We start from the raw sequence: 23,314 nt of genomic DNA, 5'->3' as shown, positions 1-23,314 counted from the left end.
AGATCCACCTGCCAGCCTGGCTCCAACGATCACGCTCCTTTCACAGACACTGAGGTCCTCTCTGAATTCCATTCTAACATGCAATAAATGGAGGCAGGACTCCGTTTGCCTTTAGCACCCGTCCCTAGGAATGTCGGGAGGACATTTGCATATCGACTGCATTTGTGTTTGGTATGTCTTAGACACTGCATTGTAACTACCGATAACGCAACCCCGATAGCTCAGTGTTTCCATTTTTCTGTCCATTACCTGTATTCTGTCAGGAAGAAATCGTTTTCCCCAGTTTTGCTATTGCGTAGTAGTCTATTATTTCCTGTTGACCTGTTAAGGTCAACAGTTAGGGAAAAAATTAAACCTTGCTTCCCTCTTTTTGGGGTTCAGAAATATTGCTTTCAAATAAGAGGAGGGGGAATTCATGACAATTTGGCTCTCTGGTTAGAGGATTTGCAATGCTAGAGACAAGAGCGATAAGCTAAGTTCAGAGTTCAGCTTAGTAATTTCCAAGATCCACGATACTAATCCCGGGAGGGCACTATTAAATTGTTCACATTTTACTTTAATCTTAATCACGCGGAATGATCGAAGAACTTCGGGTTTCTTAGCGAAGAGACTTCAGGAAAATGAAACAGACTTTTGATTTTCTAATTTCGCCATACTCATGGTATAGCTTATAAATGATATAACGTGGTATTATATATTATATAAAGTATATAGACCTTTTATTATATTTGGAACATCTTATAGGGGGATAGTTTATATAAGTTTTATCTAAATAGTGGTAACAGTGCATGCGTTAACTCATGTTTCATTTTTTTTTTTTTTGCTTTAATCTTAATAATAACTTTGTAACAGACGGTTTTGTGTAAATATCATAGATTATCAGGCTGTCGTCATCTTCTGAGAGAACAAAAAGCATACTAATCATAATAATAATATCCGATGACCATGCAATCACCATTCATTCAGGTTAGGTTAATTGAACGAGGCTACTATTAAAGAGAGTATTATTATTATTATATGATCTTCATGGAGACCAAGGATGAGGATTTTGCAGGAGGCCACTTCGTAGTACATGATAATGCACGATCCATGGTGTGCTAGATAGAGCATTTTTGATTTCCTTTCTTCTCAAGAAGGTCCCTTATCCTTGGTTTATAAGTGTATACAGGTGACAAATTTTGAAAGAAATTATACCATTACACAAAGTGTAAATTTTAATACTTTTGATCATAGATGTGAATGGAATGGAATGAAAAGGAAAGAAGTGCAAGAGACAAGAAAGTGAGAAGAGGAATGCACAGTTGGATAGTGAAGGAATGGAGGTCAGGTTGGACAGGGAGACAGTGTGAATTGGAACCAATAATGAATGCATATATAGGATGTTCAGTATAGAAATAGGTTGGTTTAGAATGCATAAGAAGTTGAGTCTGGGGAGATATATGGGGTAAAGGATTATGAAGGATGGGATGGGAGCAGTTGTGGAGAAATGACAGCTGAGTTGTGACATGGGTGAGAGTGTTTATATATCAATACAAAATGTATTGCTATGCTTATTTATGAATGCCAAGAGTATCAGAACTAAAGGAAATGAAATTGTTGGATTAATTGAGTTTATTTGCCAAAAAATAAAGAAACATGGCTGAATGTTATCCTGATGGGAATAGAAATTGAAGAGTTACATGTTTTTTGTGACTGAGCAGGAGGCATTTGAGGAATTAAGTAAACTTGATGTTAATAGGCAGTAGAACTTCATACCACATCACCGCATATCTTTAAGGAATGATCGAGGGGAATTAACAGCACCCATGGCATTGCTGTTAAATATGAGTCTTGCAACAGGACAAGGCCCTGAGCAGTGGAAAGAGTGTAATTCTCAGGCTACAAATTAATGCCCACGTGTGTGTGTGTGTGTGTGTGTGTGTCTGGGGGGTTGTGGTTCAGGTTTTGGAAAAGTTGGTGAGAGTTACAGATTTAGAATTAGATTGATAATAGCAGTATTCTTTGTTATGATCAGCATGTGTTTTATAGATCTGCTTATGTGCCACAACAAGTTGACAAATTCACTGGATAAGGGATATACATATATAGTGGCATGCTTGGATTTTAAAGGCATTTGAAAGATTGCCATATGGCAAGCTTGTATCTAAATTGGAACAGATGTGATTGGATGATAGGCTGGTGAGTTGGACAGATAATAGTCATCAGATAAATAGCAGGTTGGATATGGGATGAGTGTTATCCCAAAAGAGGAAGGTCACTAACAGTTTGTCATGGGGATCTGTTTTGAAACCATTATTTCTACACCATTCATGTGGAGAAATTTTTTGTTGAGTAGACTGAGACAAGGGTGAAACAACAGGCTGCCCCGAAAGAAGCTGTAAATGAAGGGTGTGAGCAAGGGAGTGAGGAGCAGGTTCTTTGCATGGAGAATGGTTAGTGATGGAGTGCTTTTCTCAAGAGTGTAGTGAGTGCAGGAACTATGAAATAGATTTAAGGGTTGGTCAGATAATTGTTTTGTGTGGACCTCCCGAGATGAGTTTTGACTACATGGTGGTCTGATGATGATGATGATAATAATAATAGTAATTCATATATAATTATAAAATATCTCTAAGGGCAGAATTTTTTTATTGATTAGTATGCATAGGACCAAATAAAGAATTGCTTCAAAATATCCATTATAAAAAAAGAAATATTGCTTGTGGCATTTTAAGAATATTTTCAAAACATTTCCTGAAAATGAGGAATTAGGTAATCTTGATTAAGGTAGACGGATGACTTGACAACATATCATTGCGTCTTGGTATAATGATCCAGGGAGGGTTTGTCAGAACCCATGGCATAACTGTTACCATATTTTATCTGAAATAAGAAATTCCAAGAATATGACAGTAACAGAAGGATTATGAAATTAATTTACTTGGTTTTAAATAAAATATTAACATTTGTTTGTATTTGAAGATGAATTACCTTATAATACTTTTTTTATATTTTATACTATTGTGCACTCGTGTGTTATTCTTTTTCCTGGTTCAAAGTATTTTTTTATTATTATTAGTTATTATGATTGTCATCATCATCTTGAAATCTATATACTCAAAAGACATGGAAAAGCCTATATTTGCTTCATTTGTCACACTCTTAGGCAATGCATTCTACTGTTGAATTACTCTCCAAGAAAAAAACTGCTCCTTACTCTTCTCACATCCTCCTTATACAACTTCTAGGTATAGCTTCTTATTCTGACCTAGTCTTCCTCCATTCTAAAATTTCTTCTTCCATCATGTGACGTAATGAAGGATCTGTTTTTTTTTTGGGGGGGGGAGGGTTTTTTTTGTTTAAGTTATATGATATTAGGAAAATTTATTATCATTGTCATCAGACTGAGCAATTAGAGCATTGTGGGAGGTTCTCATTTTCATACACCATACTCATCAGACCATGTCTTAAACTCAGTCGTTATTTCTGCATCACCTCACTCACAGGCAGTGCATTCTGCTTACCATGCTCTTTGGCACATTCCACATACCAGTTACACTCCGTTTTTTGAAATTTCACCATATTTCAGATTTACATACAGATATGTACTTGTTTGGAAAAGATACAAAGTTAGGTAGAGCTATGAGAAGTGAAGCATCTGTTATGATAAATTTAGTTTAATCCTTTATCCAAGTGTAAGCAAATGGAGTTTGCGCCTGAAAATATCTTCAGACTGAGGTAAGATGGTGCAACACCAGGCAACTCTGAGCAAAAGGTGAACCAAGCTCTCATCACTCCTTGTCTCAGTATCTCCCATAATGCAAAGCACATCTCCTTTCAGACATGTATACTGCTATGCATTAAGGGAAGAGCCACTACCCAGACCAGTTTCGACCTTTATTGAAGTCTCGTCAGTGGGAGGCAGACCCAAACGTGGAGATATTGAATTACTCTGGATTTAGAGAAAGATGTTGGAAGTTTATTTTGCACTTGGTTAGACTATAATAAATTTAGTTTAATCCTTTATCCAAGTGTAAGCAAACAAAGTTTGCACCTGAAAATATCTTCAGGACTGAGGTAAGGTAGATATTTTCAGGCACAAACTTTGTTTGCTTACACTTGGATAAAGGATTAAACTAAATTTATTATAGTCTAACCAAGTGTAAAATAAACTTCCAACATCAGTTATGACTCTGCATGAGTGTTTGAATAAACTGGCTGTGTGAGCATGAGTAGCACCACCAGTTTACCAGCAAGCATAAGATGCAGTGAATGCAATTGGAATGAATATCGTAAAGGAGGCAGAGATTATAAATGACTTTAAGCTGCTGGTAGAAGGATTTGAAATTTAGGGGCAGTGAGAAATAATATATGTCAGTGATTAGGGAAAACACACAGCATATTTTCCTACAAGGCTCAATTAATCCAAATATGGATTATGCTATGCATATTTGTTCACTTAGTTTTCAAGGGGATGAAGACATTTTGAAAAACGTCCAGGGAAGAATAAGTAAAAGTTATGTTGGGTCTCTGGAATGTTGAATATGAAAAGTTGAGTGAGTCCCATTTGTAGAGCATGAGGGATAGGAGGAAGAAGGGATTATATAATGATGTGACTTTAAATTTTTCAGGAAATGACAACGTATACTAAAATATCATTTGCTCGTTGTTAGTGCCTGCATGCACATATCATAGTTTTATGTTCCCAGAAGATGGCAGCGTAACATTGCAGAAATATAGGAAGGTATTAATTAAAGTTTTTTGATTAATATTTTAGTATATGTTGTCATTTCCTCAAAAATTTAAAGTCGCATGTAATCAACGTATAATTTATCTACAAGAATAATGATGTGATTGAGTCATATAAGTTGATAAAAGGGGGGGGGATCTTATCTAAGAATTTTTCATAGAGTACAGGGAAATCGATAGAACAAGAAGTCATATGAGCGAAGAGTAGATTTTACATATAATAACTTCAGTGGTGAGCTATGGAAATTTTAACAAAGGGCTCACATCGTTGAGCAAAAAGAGCCGTATTTCACACAAAAATGTTTATTAATACAGCTTGTGTACAAATGTCAATCAAAAAGTATGATGGGACAATCAACAAAAGTGAACAAATAAAATTTGTTCACTGATGGTGAACAAATTTTGACAGCACTGTAAAAGGCTATCATTTTTAAACAAATCTTTCATGATCTAAACATGAAATATTTGCACACAATCATCTGTGTTACATAAGATCTTACATAAGAAAAACATTTTTTAACTATCAAAATATAATAAGAATAAATCTTTTATAATCGCACATATGAAATAGTCCACATTTTGTATAAAGAAAATAAATTTCTTTTGTTTGCGATAGAAGTTTTTATGACAAACAATCTATAAATAATAAATAAATATTATCTAAACACAATAATATTGAAATACGTTATATTTCTCTTTTGTTTTTATACTTCAAGTGATAATCAACTGTACCAATCACGGGGCATTATTTTATAGTCCTATTTATTTATATGCGATTACCAAAAGTGAATTCTTATTTGTAAAATGGTAGTAACAGTGACTATAATATTTTATTTAATAAAATCACTTTGCTAGGTTACCGTATGAGTTTTTCGCTTAATATATTTCAAAAAATAATGTTTTTTTCTTCTTCTTTTTTTTTTTTTTGAAAAAATAAAAAAGTAAACAAGAACAAGGGGCTCGCAAATTTGAGAAAAAATTAACAAAGGGCTTGGACAAGCCCCCACGAGCCCCTTATAACTCACCACTGAATAATTTCTTAACTTCATTCACACTAGATGCACTCACTACCCCCTAAAGGCAAACTGTTCCACTCACTCGCTGCTCTCTGGGAGAAAAACCTAGCTTTTACCCCTTTCTTGACTGTGAACAAACTTAACTTCCATGGATGCCCCTGTGTTCTCTCCCCACCTTCCATATAACGAAAAATTTCATCAGATGATATCCTATAACACCCATTCAACAGTTAATAAACCTCTATCATATCACCCTTCTTTCTCCTGTTAGCCAGAGTCTGCAATCCACTCAACTCACAATCTGTCCTCATAATCTGAGAGGATCATAATCTGGATATGATCTGTGTAACTCTTCTTTGCACCCTTTCCACAGTTTCTTTATCCCCTTGGAACCCAGGAAACCAAATCTGTGTACAATAATCCATGTGTGGTCTTATCAAAGTCTTATAAAGAGGCAAAATGACATCCTTATCTTTACATGTCGAGGTTCGCTTCAACATTGCAATTATCCTCTGAGTTTTATTTGCAAATTTTGCTATGTGACCTTTGAACTTCAAATTCCTATCCACCAATATTCCAAGATCCCTTGCCCCCCTTCAGTTTCTTGTAGCATAACCCCGCTAATATAATATGCCTCTGGAAATCTCATCACACCAAAGTGCATAACTTTATGCTTACTAACATTAAACTGACAGCCATTTTTTTTACTCAAATTTCCAGCCTATTCAAATAATTTTGTAAGTGCTGAATATTCAGTAGCATCCCTGATTGCCCTACCTTTCTTTGCATCATTGGCAAACAATTGCACATCTGATGTTAGACCAACCCTGCCTTATGTCACTAATGTATAAATTGAACAATAATAGCCCAAGGACTGAACTCTGAGGTACCCCACTGGGCACATTAAATCTGGCAGATTCACACCCACTGTATACCACTTTTTGATATCTGTCTGTCTACCATCCCCTGATCCAAGTCAAGAGTTTATGTTCCAAACCCATATTCTCCAGTTTATGTAACAGTCTTTCGTGTGATATCCTATCAAATGCTTTAAAAAAATCTAATATTATCATAGTGTGTCCATTTGTTATAAAATGTGATCAAATTGCTCAGACACGACCTCCCTTTAGTTAACCCATGCTGCTTTTTGCAAAGTGTAGTATGTTTGTCTACCCATTTCTGTATGCAAATTCTTACCAACTTTTATAAAATCTTCATTACCACACCAGAAATACTGATAGGTTGGTAGTTAGACACATCAGTTTTTGCACGACTCTTGTACAATGGAACTATCATACATTCCTTCCATTCCTGGGATATCATTCCTGAGCTTAGACTCAAGTTATACAAACATGTGAAAGCCCTAGCCAATTCAGCTGAACATTCCTGTAAGCAAATAGGCTGATATTCATCTGTTCCTAAATTCTTATCCAGGTTATGCAACAGGATTTTCAACTTCTAAATTGGTGATGCATTTTTTTGGTCCTGCAACTGAGCTGCCAGGTCTATAGGAACACCCCCCCCCCCATATATTTCATTCTGTTAACCTCCACTTCACACCAGATAGATTCAAACTCACCACTACATGGGATGTTGTTACCATCATTGTTTTCTTCTGTTTCTACCCTAACTGGACTTAAATCAGCTGATATCGTTAGTACTACTCTTCCTCTTCTCCTATCTCTTCTGTCATTCCTAAAAATAGTATACCCATTACACTTGATCCCACTTACCATATCTGATTCCGATAGCCAGGTTTCACTAATGCTAACAATCTTAGGCCACATTGTATTCAATAAAGCAACGAACTCAACCCCCTTTGTTTCTGATTCTCCTGGCATTTGTGTATAGACAAATTACCACCTAACCTAGTCTTATAATTAGATGTGCAATCTATTTGGTCTTGTTCTAGAATTTTCTCCCTCCTTCCCCTGCAAGATATACTTAAAAGGTCTGAACCCAAAGCATATTTTTCCACCCCTTCACCACATACATAACCATGTTCGAAGACATTCATATTTTTATCACGTCTGCATACCATAGCTGAACTTTCACACACATTTTCACATTCCTCCCCTCATGATCTAGTTTCCCAGATCTCATACGAAGAAGTAATTTCTCCAGGCTCCTGATGCCAAATGAATTTAAGTATAATAATAATTGTTAATGTGGCAAACCCCTCAGTATATTTATCTGCATCATACGATACCTCATGTAGTTATCTATATCAGTGACGTGACACATGATATTTCTCCAATATGTTCTCATACCCAGCATTTCGGAACACTCATTACCTTAACTGTTCTTGTCTGGACCTTTTGCCAAGATTTCTTAATATTCTTGAAAAATCAAAAGACCAAATCTGTGTAGTCCAAATGCAGCCTGATCAAGGACTTACATAGTGAAGCATAACAGATATGATATGCTGGTCTCAGTTATTCCAACTGTAATTCCCAAGAACATATAAAGAAAAACAAATTTTCTGTGCTTGGAAGATTTTTTCACTTGGTTAGACTATAAATTATATATTTAGTTTATTCCTTTATCCAAGTGTAAGCAAACAAAGTTTGCACCTGAAGTATCTTCAGGACTAGGGCAACTCCTGGCAAAGGTGGACTGAGTTCACATCACTTTCCTTAGTATCCCATAATGCAAAGCACATCTCCTTGTGGACATGTATAATGCTATGCATTATAGGAAGGGGTCACTACCCATACCGGTTTGGACCATTATTGAAGTCTCTTCAGTAGGAGCCAGACCCAGAGGTGATACCAAGGTTGAAGCAATGCAGAAGTCATATTTCCTGGCATATTTCCATATGCCAGTTGCCAAAAGGTCTCACACCTTATTAAATTACTCTGGATTAGAGAAAGATGTTGGAAGTTTTATTCACTTGGTTAGACTATAAATTATATATTTAGTTTAATCCTTGGAAATATGACTTATGCATTGCTTCAACCTTGGTATCACCTCTGGGTCTGGCTCCCACTGAAGATACCTCAATTAAGGTTCAAACCGATCTGGGTAGTGACCCTTCCCATAATGCATAGCATTATACATGTCTGCAAGATGTGCTTTGCATTATGGGATACTAAGGAAAGTGATGTGAACTCAGTCCACCTCTGCCACCAGTTGTCCCAGTCCTGAAGATACTAAAGGTGCAAACTTTGTTTGCTTAAACTTGGATAAAGGATTAAACTAAATATATCATCATCATCATCATCATCAAATTCCTATCAAATTACTAACTTCCTATCTACAATTTTCCTCCAAATCAGTCTGTTACTTGTCAAGACTCCAACATTATCAGATCTTATATTTCTATCGTCTAAGGCACTTTGCACCGTATCAATCCACCTATATCTTGGTCTTGCTCTGGGTCGTTTTGCTGCCAACCTGGCAGAGAACACTTGTTTTGCTAATGTTTCCTTGCCCATTCTGTTTAGGTGACCATACCACCTGAGATTAGCTCTGCTAATGCATTCCTGGATGCTGACAATGTCAAGTTCTTTCCTAATATCCTCGTTTTTAATATGATATTGCCATTGATGCCATCTGTTCACGCCTCTAATCTTTCTCAGGACTCTCATATCTGCGGTCTCTAGTCTTTGGTCAAGTGTTTTACTTCTGACCCAGCTCTCAGATCCATAAGTCAAAACTGGTTTGAACACTGTCTTGTATACAGCTAATTTAGTGTTCCAACTAATTTCTCTCTTATTCCATATGAATTTATTCAATTGACTTCCCACCATACCAGCATTGCTGATTCTGTTGTCTATTTCTATATTTAATTTACCATCTTCAATAAAAATCATGCTTAAGTAACTGAAATGTTTTACTTGTTCCACAGGTTCTGTATTCACAACACAGTTGACATTTTCAATTATTCTGCCTATTTTCATTGTCTTTGTCTTTTTATTGCTGACCTTCATACCATATCTATTACAACAGCTATTCAATTTAGTCAGAGAATCTAGCAGACTTGTAGCGGATTTATTTAGAAGTATAACATCATCCGCATAAAGCAAAGAGCTGAGATTAACATTTCCAATTTTGATATCATGTTTAATACCACTTTCCTTCATAATGTGATCCATATAGATAATGAATAACACAGGGGATAATGTACATCCTTGTCTCACACCAGATTTAACATTAAACCATCTTCCTGTACTTTGTTCAATTCTAACCGCTGACTTACAACTGAAATAAAGACTAAGTATTGCTTGATATAATGCCCCATTGACACCATATAACTGCATCGTATTGAATAGCTTCTCTCTTGGCACCTTATCATATGCCTTTTCCAAATCGACAAAACTTAAATACAGATCTTTGTTATATTCCCACGCTTTCTCGACTATATGTCGTAAAGTGAAGATCTGATCCTGACAGCCTCTGTTTGGCCTAAATCCAGCTTGTTCTTCACCAAGCTTTACTTCCACAATTCTTCTCAACCGTTTCTCAAGCATACTTGCATAGATCTTGCCAGGAACACTCAGTAGGGAAATACCTCTGTAATTCTCACGTTCAGTTTTATTTCCCTTTTTATATATGGGTACTATGAGGGCTCTACTCCAATCATTGGGAATTCGTCCCTCTGTTCAGGCTCTTTGAACTATGCAGTGCAGCCACTGTAAGACTCTTATACCACCATACTTCAGCATTTCTAGTCGAATATCATCTACTCCTGCTGCCTTTCCACATTTCAAGCCTTTGATGGCTTTTTCTACTTCCAGTATGGATATGTATTCTTGCCTGCATGCCTGGTCAGTGTTTTTTACCACTGTGCTGTCATCACTGCTTGTTTCATTTAGCAATTTTTTAAAGTAATTACTCCATACTTCAAGGATATCTTTTTCTCCAGTTTTCATGTCACTTTTATCATCTCTAACTAAATATATATATAATTTAAAATCTTCTGTGCATTCTCTCTCTCCCCCAACAGTAATCACTATAGATGTTGAATACCAAATTCATAAATTGCATACTTTTTTTGCCCCCCCCCCACACCCAGCCATGATGCCATTCATCATTTCTGATCATTTTTCCTCAGTGTTGTCTATACCTGTACATCAACATCAACCCTGCCAACACCTATGTTAATCTGCCACAACAACTTTCCAACTCTCTTTCAACATCCCTTTTATCATCCTTCAAATCAACTCTGCCCACAGTAACCACAGTTAACTCATATTCCCAGTCATCCCTTTCACAAATAGTCTCCGTTATTCATCTCTTAATATCACCTTGAAAACATATTTTATGAAATCACAGCTCTAATTATTGATTCTCCATACAAGGTCACCTAATTTTTTGATACACTTCATTTTCCATACCATTTCCCTCTCTCTCTCTCTCTCTCTCTCTCTCTATTTCATTTACCATAGAAAATTGCATTTTCAGACACAGTATCATTTTCATATTCTTCATTTCACTTATTACCTCTTGCCTAAGTTCTTCAAAGCATTATTTACCACCACCATTTTCACTTCTTTTTTGTTCACTCTTGGCAACATTGTTTTCATTTTTCTTACATGTAATCATCTCTCTCTCTCTCACACACACATGCACACTCCTTGCTTAATAATCCCCTCTTAATAATATAATTCATAACATAAACTGAAAGCCTTATTTACCACCACCATTTTCACTTCTTTTTTGTTCACTCTTGGCAACATTGTTTTCATTTTTCTTACATGTAATCATCTCTCTCTCTCTCACACACACATGCACACTCCTTGCTTAATAATCCCCTCTTAATAATATAATTCATAACATAAACTGAAAGCCAAACGGCTATTTTTCTGGCATCCTTAATAATAATTAAGGGGATACAAATCCTTTGTTGTTCAACTACCAGTAAGCAAAACTCTAAGATCGAGAACTACGAATCTATGAGTTTCATACTTACTGAAAAACTATCTTCAAGGCAACTCGAATCAAAGGTGGAGCAAGCTCCCTCACTATCCTTGATATTTTCTCATAATGTAAAAACACAGCCCCTAGGGGATGTAATACTGTAATTACATTATGAGGAGAGGTCACTACCCAGACTGGTTTCAACCTTTTTTGAGGTCTCATCAGTGAGTAGGTAGACCTGGAAGATAACAAGGTTTAAGTGAAAAGAACTTACATATCTTTACTATACGAATGCCATAAATTGAATGCCAAACGGCTTTTTTCTGGCATCCTTAATAATAATTAAGGGGATACAAATCCCTTGTTGTTCGGTATATATGAAAGTCATAGATTCGTAGTTCTCGATCTTAGAGTTTTGCTTACTGGCAGTTGAACAACAAGAGATTTGTATCCCCTTAATTATTATTAAGGATGTTTACTTAATAATAATAATTAAGTATACACATGGTGGGTATACACGAATTATACACCACTCCCAGATCTCTCATCTCCTCTACTTCTGGGAGTGGTGGTGAACAAGGACCTGAAATTCAGGGACCACATTGCACAAGTTGTGAAGACATCACATTGGATAATGACAATGATGCAGAGAACCCTGACATGCAGAAAAAAGAGGTTATGATACCATTGTATAAGGCCTTGATCAGCCTCATATGCATTATTGTTCACAGATTTGGTTGCCTGATTTTTCATGGTGACGAGGATATGTTGGAAAAGGGTCCAGAGAAGATTCACAAAGTTGGTCAGTGGAGTACGAGGACAGATTGAGAGAATGTAAGTTGCAAAGCCTTATGAATAGGAGGAAAGGGGGGGGAGGATATGATTGAGACATATAAGCTGGAAGAGATGTTTCATAGAATGGGAGAGGAAAGTAAAACAAGAGGCTTTTACTGGAAACTGTATAAAGAAGATGTGAGCAGAGGAGTGAGGCAAAGGTTCTTTGCATGGAGAGTGGTTAGTGAATCAGTTTAAGGCATGGTTGGATGAGCATTGTGTGCAATAGTGTGTACCTCCCACGATGAGTCTCTGACTCTATGGAGGTTAAATGTTAATGATAATATTTAGAGATAATCAAAATTTTACTTATTCTTTTGAAATACACCCGTTGGTTTAATTTCAGTATTGCATATTATAATTAGGTTCATTGAAAAACTGTAAAATAAACTTCTTCTGACGTCACTTTATCATTAATTCTAGAAACAGAAAATACTTCTCTTTTTTTCTCCCTCTCTTTTAGACCAACTGCAAAAATGCTTACAGCAAGAATTATTTGGATTCAAAGTAAGAAGAATTTGATGAGATGGTTCAGCTCAAAAATAAACAATTGGAAAGTAAGTTTTGAGCATTGGAGTTAACTGCACTGAGCAATAAATTGAAAAGTTTTGTTTTGCCTTGGGGTTTCAGTATGCTGAAATTTCATGATCTTAAAATTGTGCTTTCGCTCACAAGTTTCTCATTATTCAAAATTATGTCACAGCATACTGATTGCATTTCATATGAATATGTTGTATACATATATATGAGAATATACTTAACAACATTAATTGTTAAGTAAATTAGCAATGTTAATTTATGTTAACAAAATTATATGCTCGTGATTCTTCACATTCAAAAGATCGTATAAATATCTCTCATCGACAACAAGCAAATTGCTGGAACATGCAAAATAGATTTGCTAATAATTCTGGGTGATTTTAATGCCAAAATTGGATAATATTCGGATGACATGCTTGATGTAATGAGTAAATTTGGAATAGATAAAAGAAATGAGAAAGGAGAGTGTCTCTTTGATTTCTGTAGAGAAAATGATCTAATAGTTGCAAACATCATGTTTTACCATAGACTTACCTTCAAATACACCTAGACTTCACCAGATTCAAATACTAAAAACTGCATCGATTACTTCCTAATTCTCACAACTATGAAAGCCTTTGTTTTGAATGTCAAAATTCATAGTACTGAAATTGACAATCATGAACTTCTCCTGGCCAAGGTTCAATTAAAATTTCACGAAAAAAGAAATTTCAAAAAAATATAACCAGCTCAGCTGACAGATTTTTAAAAAAACAGTAAAACCGGATAATCCCTGAGTTAATGACATTATGGAAGCTAAAAAGATAGGCTAAAGAATATCTGAATAAACTATATGACTGAAACAGAGTATATTACAGAAGCCTACAAAGCCAGCTAGACAGTATGTGCAGAAATGAAAACTGTATTGGCTGAATGATAAAGCAGACAAATGTACAGAAGCCTATTTATGTCACATCACTCGAAATTTCTTTACTCTTTAGTCAAAGAGATTACCAAAGACTACAGTCCTTTATCACTCACTAAAACATTCTCTAAACAAGGTAACTGGAAATATTAGAGAAATAGAACACATCTGATATAATTACTTTAATATTTTTAAAGAAAAAAAGCTTTCACCTACCAGTGAGAAAGCTATAGTTCTAATCCTAGAGGAAGAAGTAATCTTTCACTTAATCATGAAATAATTAAAATTGCACATGGAATTGATGAAATATGCACCGATTTCTACAACAATGCTGGACCTAATCTAATTAAACAACTAACAAAACTTTTATAATATTCTTTTCACCAGGACTATCCTAAATGACTGGAAAATAGGAAAAATCTTGCCTATACATAAAAAAAAAAAAAAAAATGGTGATGTTCAAAAATGTAATAATTATAGACGATTCTGTAAAAATAGTAAAGAATTATCCAATAACATTTATGAACAGCTAATAGAAGAAGAAGAAGAACAAGATCACTTTATCAAAAACAGCCATATTAATTGGCTGTGTCTTCCTAGTGTGGCTCAAATCACAATGGGACAAAGGGAGAGACCCTATTTCTGTTTTGTGTATTTTAAGTAAGCATTTCATTCTGTCAGTAGAGAAAATTTATTAATAGATATTAACAAAGAGAAACAGAATTTGAAATACTAAGATTCATTTCGAATACAAATGAATCTTATCAAATGAATCAGAATAGAAGCAATAGTTCAATTTAAAAATATTGTAACTAAAAAATTTGAAATCAAACCAGGAGTTATGCAAATATATCCACTTTCCCCGTGCCTTTTTAACAGTTTTATCCAAGAACTTATTAAAGCTGCATTGTCCCCAACAAAAGAAATAAAACTCAATGATAGACCAATCACACACATATGTACATGTAGATGATGTAGTAATTATAACAAATAACATAACATTTGATTAATTTGTTATAATTACTACATCATCTGCATATGCATATGTGTGTGATTGGTCTACCATTGAGTTTTACTTCTTTTGTTGGGGACAATGCTTCTTTAATAAGTTCTTGGATAAAACTTTAAAAGGCATGGGAAGAGTGAACATATTTGCGTAACTCCTGGTTTGATTTCAAATTTTTTAGTTATGACATTTTTAAGTAAGAAATAAAAAACAAGGCTGTGGCTTATCCCCAATTCTATTCACCATTTATATAAACAGAATCCTAAAAGTATGGAAAACAACTGTCAAAGATGGGATTAAACTAACAAATAATATACAGCTAAATATAATACTTTATGCAGATAACCAAGTACTAATTTCAAATTCAGAAGATAAATTCCAAATGGCAACTAACCATCTAAATGAAATAGCAAAAAAAATTTTAAATGAAAATCTCTGAAACAGCCTTTGTGGTTAGCCTAGTGGTCATGTGCTTTGCAACTATATGCCTGGGAAAGGAGTGTCCTGGGTTTGATTCCCATCGCCGACGGGAGGAGCTTAAGGATCTTTCTCAGACATAGACAAGTTAGCTGGTTTTGGGCGTGGACAGCAGGATTTTCCTCCCCAGTTTATCTGGGTTTTTTTCCTCCTGTCAGCAGGCAAACTGGCCCTGTGAACATGCAGCTACAGCCATAGAATATACTGGGAGGCATAGGGCTAGTCACCTTATCCTCAGGACAGATACAACTTGGAATGGCTTAAGATAGCACTGTAACAGGCCAGTAGGCCTAACACGTAGAAGAGAGAAGAAGATCGCTGAAACAAAAACAAAGCTATGGCAATGTGTGGAAACACCATTCAAAAAAGTCCAAATTATGCTTAACAATAAAATAATAGAACAAGTTACAGAAATCAGTTACCTAGGAAATATGATCTCGCAATACAATACTGATTCCCAATTGGAAGTAAGACTACAAATTTACAATAGAATGAATGGCATAATTAGAAGAAATTTTGGAAAACACATGACTAAAGAAACTCAATTAAGATTACATAATATGACCTCTTAAACATCTCTCAAATTTGGAAATGAAACTTGGATTCTAAAACAAAGAAACAAACAAAGACTGGAAGCAGCATAGATGAAGTTTCTAAGACTTCTCCTGGGACTCACTAGATTAGATAAAAAGAAAAACACAGAAATAAGAGAATGATTAGATACAAAAAACATCATACAAAAAATAGAAGAATACCGGTAAAATTGGCTACACCACTGAATAACAATAGGATTCCTAAACTAGCACTAGAATATAAACCCACAGGAAGAAGAGACCGTGGACATCCAAGATTAAGATGGAAAGATCAGCCTCATCTGCAGAGCAGGAACAGGACATAAAAAGCCTATACCTAAACTTGTTCAGATGATGACGATGAACAAATCAAATCTCCAATACCAGCTTGCAAGACTCGCACAATGAGTCTGCCAACTCCATGGAGAGTGCAATAATAATAAAAATTACAAGAAACCTGTTGAAATTGTAATATGTATATTCAAATAAAACAAAAATAATGAAAATTGGAAGACAGAAGATATACAGATAATTCTTAATCATCAAATCATAGAACAAGTCAATGGTTTTAATTACCTTAATAACAATCCTTACTTGACTTCAAATTTAAATGACATAGCAACAATAAAACATAGACTCTCCATAGCACAGTCAATGATGAATAAACTTAAAATTTGGGAAAAAACAGCAAAATTTCTACAACTCTAATTATACAGTTATAAAAAAAAAAAGTATAATACTACCAACAGCTCTCTACAGGGCAGAAACCTAGACCTTGAAAAAAAAAAAAAAAAAGCAGAGATGAAACCATTGGCTTTTGAAATTAAATGCTTCAGGAAAAATAAATAAAACTCATTGAGTAGAGCATAAGACTAATGCACAAGCATTGCAAGATTTAAATATTCCTAATTAACAATTCTTAAAACAGTTAAAAAGCATAAACTCTGCTAGTCTGGTTACATTGTGCAAATGAAACCAGAAAGACTTCCTTGCCTTGTGTTCGAGGGAACTCAACCCAGGAGGAAGCCTGGAATTGACAGAAATCCTTTAGAACTGCATTGGGCTTTCATAGCTGTTGCATATGAATGTCTATTATCCATGAGGAATTCAACCCATCTTGAGGATGGAGGAGAAGAGCATTTCATTGCTTTTTATGCCACTAGATGTATTCTATAAGATGTTTGTAATAGACCAACAACAACAAAAACAAACAAACAAACAAAAAAAATATATATATATATATATATATACAGTCATACCCCGACTTAGGCGAATCCGGAGTTACGTGGTTTCTTATATTTACGTATTCCCGTCCCACTTCACGCCTCGCCACTAGTCGTATCTTTCAGGCACTGACTGCATTCGCCAGTGTCGCACATACTGTGAACAAGCACTGACATGTTTCGCACGGTCTCCATTCATACACGATTTTTATAGTCTACAAACCTTGTGATTGTTTAATGTTACGTTCTTGATAAAAATTTTATTACATAAAAAATAATAATGCCATCCAAAAGAAGCAAGTCCAATTCTTCTACAGCTAGCAAGAAAAGAAAAACATTGACTTTGGAAACAAAACTCAACATTATTAAGGATTTTGAAGGCAGAATGAAAATTTGTGAGCTGGCAAAGAAGTTCGATCTACAGGAATCCACAGTAAGAACAATCATAAAAGAAAGGTTTACTGATTATGGAGGACAGATTCTAACGAGGAACGAATTGTAGCCACAGGGCAAGGAATAAAAAATTCATTAGCTTGCTATGAAGAAATTTTCGTGACAAGAAAAAGACATTATGCCATCAGACGAATCTATTAGATTTTATGAAACCATCAACATCGAAATAACTTTATTTTTTTTTGTACGAAAAACTACAATTATGATTATATTTCTTAAAAAATATAGGTGTTTTTTAAACCTTTGGTCCCAATTGTATGTTTGTATATATAAATTACATGCAAAATTATACTCCGAGTTACGCGAATTCGACTTACGTGCTTTTTGTTAGTCCCACCTACCGCGTAACTTCAGGGTTTTACTTTGAAAGCATTCTATGATTCTTCCCCACATCCCTACGATTTAAATATCAGCCTTAATAATTGTATACATTTGTGAACAAATATAAATTCTTATCCTTTGAATGCTGAGAACTGTCGCCACTCTCATTTAAAGTCTAAATGAAATTTTTCATAAAATCGAGCTTGCTGTTGTGGGCTGACAAGAGAACTTTTTTAGGCTTGATAATTATGAGAAGGATATGAAACACTTTTCTTCCCTGTTCTAAATTCTCTCATACTGGTGACTTTTTTTAACCTCATAATAATGATTTTCTGTTCCACTTGCATGAAAAAGCAACAATCTCTCATGAAGCTTAATGCCATGTTCGTTGAAAGTGCTATCGCATGCAGTTCTCAACTTATCTGAGAATTATGTTCTGCAACTTTATGTAACATAAATTTTATGCAAGTTGGATTTAGCCTCTACTACCCATTAATCACATCCTATTGTAGGCCACTAGAGGGCTACATGGTGTGTAGTGTTTATAGAGAGTTCCTGAAAAGATAAGTGTTATTTTGAGTAAAAATTTGCAATATTGCTTGAATCAAAAAAATGAAGAGTTAGTTTCAATGAGTGAGATCGCATGGTCCATGCGGTTAGCCGAGTAGCTTTGCGCTTCGCAACCATATGCCTGGGGAAGGGGTGTCCTAGGTTCACAGACACACAAGTTACCAAAATTACTTTTGGTAACTTGTGTGTCTGTGTGATTTTTGTGTGTTTTCAGCATTATTTAATTAGTATTTTGATAAGATACGATAGATGGCGTGCACATGGCAGGATGGGACTAAGCGACTTTTGCACTTTATGCACACTAATGCCAGGAGTATTAAAAACGAGGAGGAATTTTTGGCCTTGGTTGGCTCTTCCTTGCCACAGGTTATAGTTAGTGAGATAGAATGCAAAGAGTATAGTGTGTTCAGGAATGACAGAAAGAAAAGAATGTTGGGGGGGGGGAGTGTTATTGATGATAGCTGATGAACTGCAGCCAAAGAAAATAGAAGTTGAACTGCAGGATAGTGAAAATAGCACATTTGAAGCTATCTGGTGTGAGATTGTGGCCAGTAGAATAAAATATGCAGTTGGGTGATGGAGTAGATGATGGAGATAGTATGCACAGGCAAATAGACTCAATGAGTGGAGAACAGGTAATTATTGTGGGGGATTTCAACTATGATAACATTGATTGGAAGGAGGAGAGGACACATGGGAGGAAGGAAATGGATTTTATACAGATACTAAGGGATAACTACCTGAGAAAGCATGTAATGGAATAAAAACTAGGGGTTCGAGAGTGCTCGATCTAGTAATTACATCTGAGAATTTGACTTCAACGAACATGACCATGTTGCCACAATTGGTGAGAGTGATCATAAGGTCTTGACCTGGGAGGTGGCTAAGTGTATGAAATTTTCAAATAAGACAGGGTATATATGGATTTACCAGGCTGGTAAGTATGACAAGCTTAGGAGATTGCTTGGATCAGTGCCATGGCATGTATAACTGCAAGGGCTGGATGTTGATAGTGCATGGGAGGTGGTTAAGGAGTGTTTGCAGGAGGCAATGGCTGACTGAGCTGTGGAGGGAATTTAAGGAGAAAGGTGACTGCAGGCACATGAACGGTATAAAGTGCAGGCCAAAAGGGTAACGAGCGTGGTAAGAAAAACAAAAGCGGATTATGAAAGAAAATTAGCCATGCGGGCTAAAGAGAATCCCAAACAGTTTTTTTGATATGTTGCAAGTAAAAGTATGATAGATACTGTGTGAATGTTGAATAGTTGTTCTTGACATGATGTTAGGGCCTCCCTTGATGAGTCTAAGAACTCCTTGGAGTTGCCTAATAATAATATTTCTTACATGTTTATAATGCATGTATACAGTAGTACATTAACATACTTTAAAGGTCATTTCTCTTAGTTTCATTCACAGGATGCATGCACAAATTAGATTTAAATATAATGTTGTTAGCATATAGTAGTATTCAGGATACTAGTAATGGCATTTGTATCTGAGAGAATGAAAAAAAATGGTTGGGGTGGGGGAAGAGTTTAATTTGGCTGTTTGACCTTCCTTATGAAATTATCAAGAGATGATTGAACAGGGAACCAACCATTACCTTTATTTCATAAAGGATTGAGAACCATCTGGATATTTTGATTTTGTCTTCGAAAAGGCTATTTATACTTGCCTTTATTTGAATCATCATTAAGCTTATGGGAACATAATTTTGGATGTAATCTTCACTCCATACATAGTTAACAATTTTTCAGTCGTAAATAGCACCAGAATGCTTTCATTTTTTTAAAAGTCATTATTGTTGATTTTAAAGAGGTAGATCCTTTCAAATGTTTCTTTATATGGGCAGCATTCTTTTCAGTCGATGATGGTTTTATTGCTGATGGTGAAAGACAAACACATCCTATGGTTGCTTCCCTGGTACAAAAATTAATGATATTAGTCATGCCATCTGGATGTAAAAAGGTGAGGCAAAATAACTGTCTTGGTTGGCACTAATGATTTGAGAGGTGAGAAGTATTTTATGAGGGAGGATGTGGAGGAATTGTTGAACAAAGCAGAAGTGAAGATCGAGAAGGTGAAGATTGTAAATCTCCTGCCATTCTATGATGAATTTAAGAAGATGATGGTGATAGCAAACAAATCAATATGCAGATTGTGCAGAAGGAATGATGTAGAGTTTGTGGACCTGTGACCCCTGTTTGATGAAAGATAGAGTTGTATAATGCTGATGGACATCTAAATAGTTTTGGTGTTAGGTACCTAGAGAGCTTTGTTCACCGAGTATGCTGAAGTGCAAATTCAGGAAAATTTACGCAATTAAAGTGAATGTATGTGAAGGCACTTGTGAGTGTCAGAATGACCAACAAGTGTGGAATTTAGTTTCTTAAACAAAAACATTAAGGTAGTCATTTCAGAAACAAAGGTGGTTGGAGGCTTAAAGGGATGCTGCAATTTCTATATATTAATGCCAGAAGTATTAGGAACAAGAGTGAGGAGTTTTTGGCATTGGTTATTGCAACCTTGCCAAAAGTTATAGCTATTAGTGAGACTTGGCTAACAGCAGATGATGTAGTTACAGGGATAGAATGAGAAGGGTTCAGTATTTTCTGGGAAGATAGGATGAGGGAGAGGTACCTGCTGATGATAACAGATGAATTGCAGCCAAAAAAAGAATAGGAGATAGGCAGGAGAGTGGCTGTTCATTTGAAGCAGTCTGATGTGAAATCAAGGTCAATAAGACAAAGTATATGGTTGGTTGCTGCTATAGGCCAGGTGGTTCCAGGGATGATCTGAAAGACATGCATCAGCAAATTAGTACAACGAATGCAGATCAAGTGATTATTATGGGGGAACTTCAACTATGGAGGTATAGAATTAGAAGGGAGAGAGAGATCACGCAAGAATGAAATTGAATTTATACACCTACTGAGAGAGAATTATTTCAGGCAGCAAGTGATGGAGGGGATTCTAGGTTTGAACCTGGTCATAGGATCTGAAAAGCTGTCTGTAACTAAGGTGGCTATGTTGCCTCCAAGTGGGGAAAGTGACTATGCAGGCTTGACTTTGAAGACTGTAAAACATGAGGAATATTCTACCAAGAAGGGTATATGTGGAACTACAAGGCAGTTGATTATGACAAGCTTAGGAGGAAGCTCGAAGCTATGCCATGGCATAAAACATGCAAGGACCTAAGGATGTTAATAGTGCATGGGAGATAGTCAGTGGTCATCTGAAGGAAGCTATCTTAAATTGTATACTTAAAGTAAGAAGGAATAATCAGGTAGGAGTTAGATGGATAACTAGTATCATTAATCACAAGTTGCAGAAGAAGAAAATGCTGTGGAGGGTATATAAAGAGAAAGGTGACCAGCAAACTCATGGAGATTACAAAGGTCAGGCAAGAAAAGTGACTAGTATGACTAGCCGAGCAGTCTAAAGGAGATACCAAAGAGTTCTTTTGTTATGTGGCAAGTAAGAGGAAGAATGACTATGGAAGAATAACCTTAATGAGTGCTGATATTCAGGATGTGACAGAAGCAGATAAAATAGTTGAGTTACGAGTAACCACTTTGCAAAGGTATATCATACAAGTTATTAATGCCATGACATATATGACAGAGACTTATGTAGTAACAGAGGCAGATGAATTGGAGGTTCTTATCATATTGCAGAATCTCACTGTAAATACAGCTGTGGGATTAGATGGGATATCAGCTCCCGTTTTGCGGGAACGTGAAAGGGAACTGGCAATGCCTCTGACTAGCCTCTTTAATTTAAGTCTTAGCTCTGGTCCAAGGGAGTGAAAAGCGGACAAAATAATTCCCTTGCATAAGGAAGGTTCTAACACTTCAGTAGCAAATTACAGACTAATCAGTATCTCAGGAGTGGTGGCAAAAGTACTAGAAAAATTGGTAAAAAAGAGAATTCAAGAATGGGCGGATAAGAATGATACTCTATTAGGGACATGATTTTGTGAAAGGGCAGTCATGCCTTAGTAGTTTACTGACTTTTTATAATAGAGTGGCAGCTGAGTTTGATAAAGGAAATGGCTACACAATGATTCTGCCTGATTTTGCAAATGTATTTGACCAAATACCACATGGAACTCTGTTATGCAAATTAGAACAAATGTTAAGGGGGGGGGGGACTGCTGGACAGACATCAGAAAGTTGTATACAAAGGAGTAGAATCCAGGTGAACGCTGGTGACTAGTGGTGTGCCAGAAGGTTTAGTGCTAGGATCAAGTGCACCTATATGTTATTATATGCACAAGGGTTCACTCCAATTGGTGCAATGATCTTAACTCTTTCTTTCAGAATCCAAATAATCACTGACTCAAGACCAAAATACAAAATAAACACATTTAATATAACAAAAACAATATATATATATACACTTCAAACAAATATTACATAACTAACTACAAATTAATTGGATCCAAGGCCTTTTAAAAATAAACTTACACTTAAGACTAGACTAAACACTTTGTTTGCACAATCACAAAATGTTCATAGCCAGTTTCTTTCTCTGTCAAGGCCCTTTTCAATAGATATATGACTCTATTCTCCATTTTTACAGGATCCTTTCTCATCACTTATGTAACACACATTAATTCTTCCTGACTTAATTCTTTCTCTTTTCTTCAGTAGAAATAATAGTCAGATCTGGCGTCCTTAATACAGATGACACTTCCTAATCAGAGTTTTCTCGAACATTCCTTTAGAACGTAAATAGAAAATTCTTATTTTATTCACTAAATGCTTATTGACAGTCTTAACTCTTCCAATAAAAAAAACTTGCAG

General features: G+C 35.6%; 1 protein-coding gene across 4 annotated transcripts in view; it reads left to right on the top strand.

Annotated features, from left to right (window-relative positions):
• The first annotated feature begins 465 nt into the window (after positions 1 to 465).
• The window catches only part of LOC150106688 (methylcrotonoyl-CoA carboxylase beta chain, mitochondrial-like), a 321,267-nt gene continuing 298,418 nt past the window's right edge, over positions 466 to 23,314 (top strand). The window contains exons 1-2 of one of the 4 annotated variants that reach the window (XM_090392642.1): positions 466 to 661; positions 12,904 to 12,997. In XM_090392642.1, the coding sequence (XP_090248768.1) occupies positions 12,917 to 12,997 (81 nt within the window). In that variant the 5' untranslated portion in view covers positions 466 to 661; positions 12,904 to 12,916. Of the gene's footprint in view, positions 662 to 844; positions 967 to 1,048; positions 1,169 to 12,903; positions 12,998 to 23,314 lie in introns of those variants that run through there. The other 3 variants (XM_090392638.1, XM_090392640.1, XM_090392639.1) reach the window with 3 other exon arrangements.

This window comes from Typopeltis vanoorti, chromosome 5 (assembly GCF_054136105.1).
Source record: "Typopeltis vanoorti isolate ZY-2024b chromosome 5, IOZ_Tvanoo_1.0, whole genome shotgun sequence".
In the NCBI taxonomy this organism is placed as follows: domain Eukaryota; kingdom Metazoa; phylum Arthropoda; class Arachnida; order Uropygi; family Thelyphonidae; genus Typopeltis; species Typopeltis vanoorti.
The sequence above is the reverse complement of the archived record's forward strand: the minus strand, read 5'-3'. Positions and strand labels throughout refer to the sequence as shown.